Raw genomic sequence first — 6000 nt, 5'->3', positions numbered from 1 at the left:
CCGTGCGCTGCGTGCCGGCCCCCGCCGCCGCCGGGCCGCCCGAGCAGCCCAGCCCGCTGTCCCCGCCGCCGCTGGACGAGGAGGCCGGGTCCCGCTCGCCCGGGCTGCGGAGGGGGGCCAAGAACCACCGGGCCAGCGAGGAGACGGTGGTGCCGCTGGAGCAGGCGGAGCACCAGTGGCTGGTGCTGGCGGCCGACGGGCAGTGGACGCAGCAGCTCCACGGGCTGCTGCTGGGCGACGCCAGCCTGGCGGCTCGCAGGGACTTCATCTCGGGCTTCACCGCCCTGCACTGGGCCGCCAAGAGCGGCAACTGCGACATGGTGACCAACATCATCCGGGCGGCCGAGAAGGGCGGGTCCCGCGTCAATGTGGACGCCAGGTCGCACGGTGGCTACACGGCGCTGCACCTGGCTGCTATCCACGGCCAGGAGAAGATCATCACCATGCTCGTCTACAGCTACCACGCCAAGATTGACCTGAGGGACTACAGTGGGAAGAAGCCGCACCAGTACTTAAAGGAAGGGACATCCCTTACAATTAGGCGTTTGCTGGGGGACCCCAGCCTTTCCCAAAACATGGAACACTCCGTGCCCATCAAGAAGTCTACAAAGCTTGCGGCTTCAATCTTGAGCTCCACGAGCACTTTCCTGGGAGTCATATCCGATGACATGGCTTTCTATGATCTCACCAAAGGTTTAAGGAGGCCCTCAACTTTAAACAAGCTTCTGACTGCCACTACGGGCCCGAGGAGGAAGCCGAAGATCAGAGGGGGCTTCCCTTCATATTCCTCACTCTCTGAGGTAGCGGAGGAGGAGGAAGAGGTTGTCGTGAAACGCAGACCTGTTTCTGAGCTGTTCTTTGGCCACTAGCCTCTGCCTTACTGTGATCAACATGGTTTAATAGCACGGCTGCTGTCTCAGCTTTCTCTTGCAGAAGAGTTTGGATTTTTTCTGTCTGTGTCTGTCTTTTTGGGTTTTTAACTGAATCAGTGGTAGGGTGTACATCCAGAGCCCACAGCGTGGAGCCCAGCCCCAGGTGCCTGTGGAAAGGGAGCTGCCAGAAGAGCTGTCCATGCTGTGTGTACCATCGTGCTGGTCTGTTGGTGGAGACCACAGACTTTGCACCTAATGGTTGAAAAACTAACAGCCTATGTGTGTGTGGACAGGTAAAAATGCCTGAGGTACAGCCTTCTTGATCTGTGTTCAGCTGGAGGGCAGAAGCAAGTGAAGGATTGCATATTTTACACTGTGAACACCAAGCTGGTAGCTGGCTACTTTAACAAGGCTTGTTATCTAACAGGATTAAATTATCAGAGGAAAGATGCATAGTTTTCTATGATGTTTCTGAATATTTTGGTAGTAGAAGAAGGATATTTCTATTTACAAAAATGGTATACTTTTTAAAAACAAAGTTTCTCACTTTGAGAGCTTCTCACTCCCTCAGTATTTCACATCAGAAATACTAACATAACAATCTCAATTGTTGCCTGATGCATTTTATTAGCTAAATTACTTTAAAAGATAGACCCTGACCTTCAGCACTCACGTCACCATGACTTGTCTACCTCAGTTGGAAAGCTTGGCTAGTGGTTTAAGATTTTCTCTCTTCCTGAAAGACTTATTGACCAGGTGGTACTTACCACATGTCTTGACAATACTGTGAACATTTAAACTTCACTGTTGTTCAATGACTTAAGCTGAATAAAGAACCTTATTGATTGTGAAAAATTGAACTGAAAAACTGGGAATTGGATCTCTCAGAGTTTCTGAGTAGCCAACTGGAAACAAAGTTAGGCTTGTATGTCTGATTATTTTGTTTAAAACTTGGCCCCTTTTGACCTATTTACAATAAATATTTATAAACATGGGGCTTTATGTAATGTTAGGTGTTTCATGATAGAACCTCTGCATGACCTCTTGAAGCAGCATTTATCTCAACAGCCTGAATCATTGACCTAAAACGAACTCTTCTTCTTCTTTTAAATGATAAACGTAATTGTTCTATATATAGAACTACATATAGCTCAAAAAGCATGCTAACTGCATGTTAGGTTTGCACTAAGACTATTATTATTTTAATTACTGCTTGGTTAAAATTAATGCAAAGAGCTGTGAACAGAATCTGACTTCTGGAACAAGTCTGCTACACCAGCACGTTTTCTTTAAAACTGTGATAGAAACCTGTACCATTGAGAGGTGCTGAAGGTGAGAGCAATGCTGCACTGGCTCTGTTTGGGTTTCTGCATTGAAACACTAGTTTGCATGCTTTGCAGTTTGTTTTCCTTCCAGGTCAGTGACTTCAGGAATGTTTTGTTTTTTTCTGCCTTGCATTAAACCTAGTATTTGTAATTGGTTCTAATTGGCTTGTCCTAAACACTCACAAGGAATGCTGTAGGACTGAAGATGGAGGCACTGCCCTCTTTACTTCAAAACACTCTCCCTGAAGTTCCTGGAGTTGGTGACATTCGTTGGGAATGTGATCAGAGGTTGCAGCCAGCTCTGATGCACCTGTTCTAGGAAGAGACTGCATTATTCTGCACCGGTCTGCTTCTGGATTGAACTAATTAAGTTGTTAAGCAGAGGTTAATGATCAAGCACCTCATGACTACTATATCTGGAGTAGGGTTTAAAAAAAATAAAATCCAATTTGCTCTAGCTGTTGGTGTAACCATTGACCAGCGTGGTCCTTTGAAGCTGTGATTTGTGCTGCACTCTGCCAGCTTGCAGAGTTCTGGGAAAAACAGGGCTCTGTTCTAAAGAGTCTTTCCAAGTGTACGGACATAGAACTTTTTTTTGTGTCTGCACATTCATGTTCCCTCTGAGGCACTGACACTGCCTGGTGAAAGGGTTCTGTTTCTGTGGGAATTGCAAACACTCCAGTTTGGCTTGGCCTTATTGAGAAGTTTGTTCAATAATTATGGGAATAGGCTTGATACCTGTTCAGACAACATTGCTGAACTTTAGTGCTCCTTCAGAGTCAAGCCTGCGTGAGCCAGAGGCAGGGTTCAAGGATGGAGTGTTTTGTGTTTAAAAACCCCACCTGACTAATCTGGACAGCATGATTGTGATTTCACCCCAGGAAAGTAGGGAGAAGGTTTCATTGCTTCTCTTTGTTTTGTCGGAGAAGTCACAGTTGAGATGAGACTTCATTGCAACACATATCACCAAGAAAATCCTGCATTACTCCTTCCTCAGAGGCATCGCAGCGATGAGCTGGTGTGATAGAAAATGGCCAGCAGCAAGGGACCTCTTCAGCATGCCCCAGGCAGTGCTGGAGGCTAGGCAGGAGGCTGGGGGCACAGAGGTGCTCACAAGGCCAGGTGCTGTGGGTGGGGCAGGCTGGGCCAGGCACTGCCAGCAAGTTTGTGCAGTGACTCAGCTCCTTCCTCCTCCTCGTCGAGCTGATGAAGGAAAAGAAGGTGTTTAGGGAGGCTGGGATGAGTACACGAAGTGCAGTACAACGTCAGGTGCAGACAGGTACTGAGAGGTATTGAGAACACACTGCTGTCATCTTACAGGTATATGTAGTGCCTTTAGCTAGAAGTAAAACCAGTCCTTCAGCCTGGCTGTGTTTTGGGTTCCAATGTCGCCCTTTAAACTGTGGGAAGGGACACTGTAGGGTGATGAGTGATCATGAGAGTGTTTTCCTGCAAAAGGCTAAAGCAGGACTGTTTTATGAATCCCTCAGCGTGACTGATTCTGCCTAATTCTCATTTTCAAGCCCAAATGTGGCTGAAGGCAGTAGGATTTTCACCTGAATGAATGACAGCTGTGGATTTTAGCCATGGTGTTTTCACAGGAAGAGCTGAGAGGAGGACTGGGTTACCTCAGCACGCTGGCCTGGGGCAGGGGCTGTGCCGGGGCTGGGCAGCAGCCTTTGAATCCCTGGCTCAGTCCAGAGCTGGGAGCTGCCCAAGGCACCGTCAAAGCTAAGAGCAGGAAAGATTAAAACCAAGAGATCTGAGGCCCCCTGGCTCTGCTCCCGGCTCCAGGAGGGGGCTTAGTGGTGGGGAAGGCTGGAGATGGAAGGCACAGCTCAGGCACAGGGGCAGGACTCAGCAGCTTGGTGGTATTTTGCCTTGGTTATTAGCCTGCCCTCTCAGCATGTCTCAGTCCTGCTATAAAATGTAGATAATCACCTTGGTCACTTCTTTAAAGCACACAGTCAGTACTGATATGCAAATTGAAATCAAGATAATGTTTTTAGGCCTGTAGGCAGCATGAGCAGTGTCATTCCCCCACCCTGTGAATGCGCATTCTGTGGAGCGCCCACACAAATGAAAACTAGCTCTGATTTTAGTTCAGCAGCACTAGGGATCAGGAAAGCTACTGTTTGCCTGACCCTGGCTCAGTCTGCCTGCTAAGGATAACTTGGTTTGTCTGTTCCTTGGCACATTTTGTTCTGAGGAGTATCAGCTCCAAAACCTGCTCTGAAGAGCTCTGCAAACAAACCCTAAACCACAATTCTGCACAAAGGGACAGACTTTGTCCTCCCGGATGTGGCTGTTTGAGCAGTGTGAGGCAGTGTGGTTGTGGTCAGGCTCACAGAGATTTTTGGCTGTCTCCATTCTCTTGTGAGTGCTGCACAGAAACGTGGACTATGAAAACCCAGGAAACCCCGTTCCTGCACTGCAGAGGAGTCTTAATGAGCTTTCAGCTTCATCACAAACCCACGGTCCAGTGGAAGAGTCACAGTAACTCCAAAAGACCAATGGGAGCTGCAGCCACCAGCTGGAGGTAGAGGAAGCATTTCTAGACAGTCCCCTGATTGCCCATTGCTCATCTCTTGCTCCCTCTCTTCGTGTTTCCACCATGACCTACATTCCTTGGATGTACTTGTCTCCTGATTTGCATATTAATCTGAATAAAATAGCAGCATGGCAGTTTTTGCCCTTTCCAGTTGTTTGTACTATTGTGGGACTCCCCAAATTAAGAGGTTGTTAATAGGGACTTGGCCAGCATGTAGCAGGAGCACAAACAGTGTGGTGTTTGTTTGCTGGAGGGGGAGAGCAGGGGCAGAGCAGGACAGCACAGATCAAAAACTCTGAGTCCTTTTGAAGAATATTTCCATTCCAGTTTCAAGGTTTATTTCAGTAATTTAGAAGACAAAACAAGTCATTAAGCACATTGACCCTTTATACTGCCTGTGTTACCTGGAACGACACAAAATAGATCCATACTGTTAATATTAGCACAGCTTTAGTACATCTTCTTCCCTTTCTGTGAAGAGAAAATAGAGATGTGCACAATAAAAAGCTGGCAGTGTTCAGCTTTCCCTTTCCCGGTAGAACTTCTGCTCTATGTTTGTCCCAGGGAGGGCATTACTTTTGTTCACCTGAAAGCATGAGTTCTTAGCCAAACCCAAACCACCATTTCCCAAGAGGAAAATCATTCATCCCCATCCCTTGAGACCCTCCAGACAAGAAGAGACTCCAGCTGAGAAGCACAGCAAGCACCGTGGAGTCACAGCTGACACAAACCAAATAACGTTCATTTCCACTGAACAGAACCTGATACCCAAACACACAAGGCCTTGATGGGAGGTATTGGGGTGCCAGGCCTTCCCTGGAGTCCTCACCCACAGGCTTCTGCATGAGGCAGATGGTCACACGAACAAGATTCACCAATATGGTGACAATAACAAACTGCAGTGGTACAGACAGGCTTTCTCAGCATGTTTTTTGGGTTGTATTTTCTTCTTCCCATGGTAGCTTTCCCGTTGCAACAAAGAGCTGCAGCTTCACTCCAGGCTGGGACCAGCTCCAGACCAGACCTCTGCAAGCAGCCACTGTGACATCAGGTGACACTGACCCTGTGCTCAGCAGGGAGCATCTGAGACCCCAAAAGGGGTCCTGCAGGCACCAGCCATGCCATCAGGAGCTGTCACAGGGCAGGGGTCTCTGGAGAGGTTGTTTCACAAGTGGTTCCCTTTTGAGGTAGTTTTGGATGTTCTTACTCTTCCACCATGGGCTGAGCCCATTGGAAAGACCTCTGGGTCTTT

General features: G+C 48.1%; 1 protein-coding gene across 1 annotated transcript in view; it reads left to right on the top strand.

The window, feature by feature from the left end:
* The window catches only part of SOWAHA (sosondowah ankyrin repeat domain family member A), a 3252-nt gene extending 598 nt beyond the window's left edge, over positions 1 to 2654 (top strand). The window contains exon 2 of the mRNA XM_039701597.1: positions 2 to 2654. Within this exon, the coding sequence (XP_039557531.1) occupies positions 2 to 869 (868 nt within the window). The 3' untranslated portion in view covers positions 870 to 2654. The remainder of the gene's footprint in view (position 1) is intronic.
* The last annotated feature ends 3346 nt before the right edge of the window (positions 2655 to 6000 follow it).

The sequence above is a fragment of the Passer montanus genome, unplaced genomic scaffold (assembly GCF_014805655.1).
Source record: "Passer montanus isolate IOZ18808 unplaced genomic scaffold, ASM1480565v1 scaffold15, whole genome shotgun sequence".
Lineage (NCBI taxonomy): Eukaryota > Metazoa > Chordata > Aves > Passeriformes > Passeridae > Passer > Passer montanus.
This window is presented reverse-complemented; position numbering and strand designations above follow the sequence as displayed.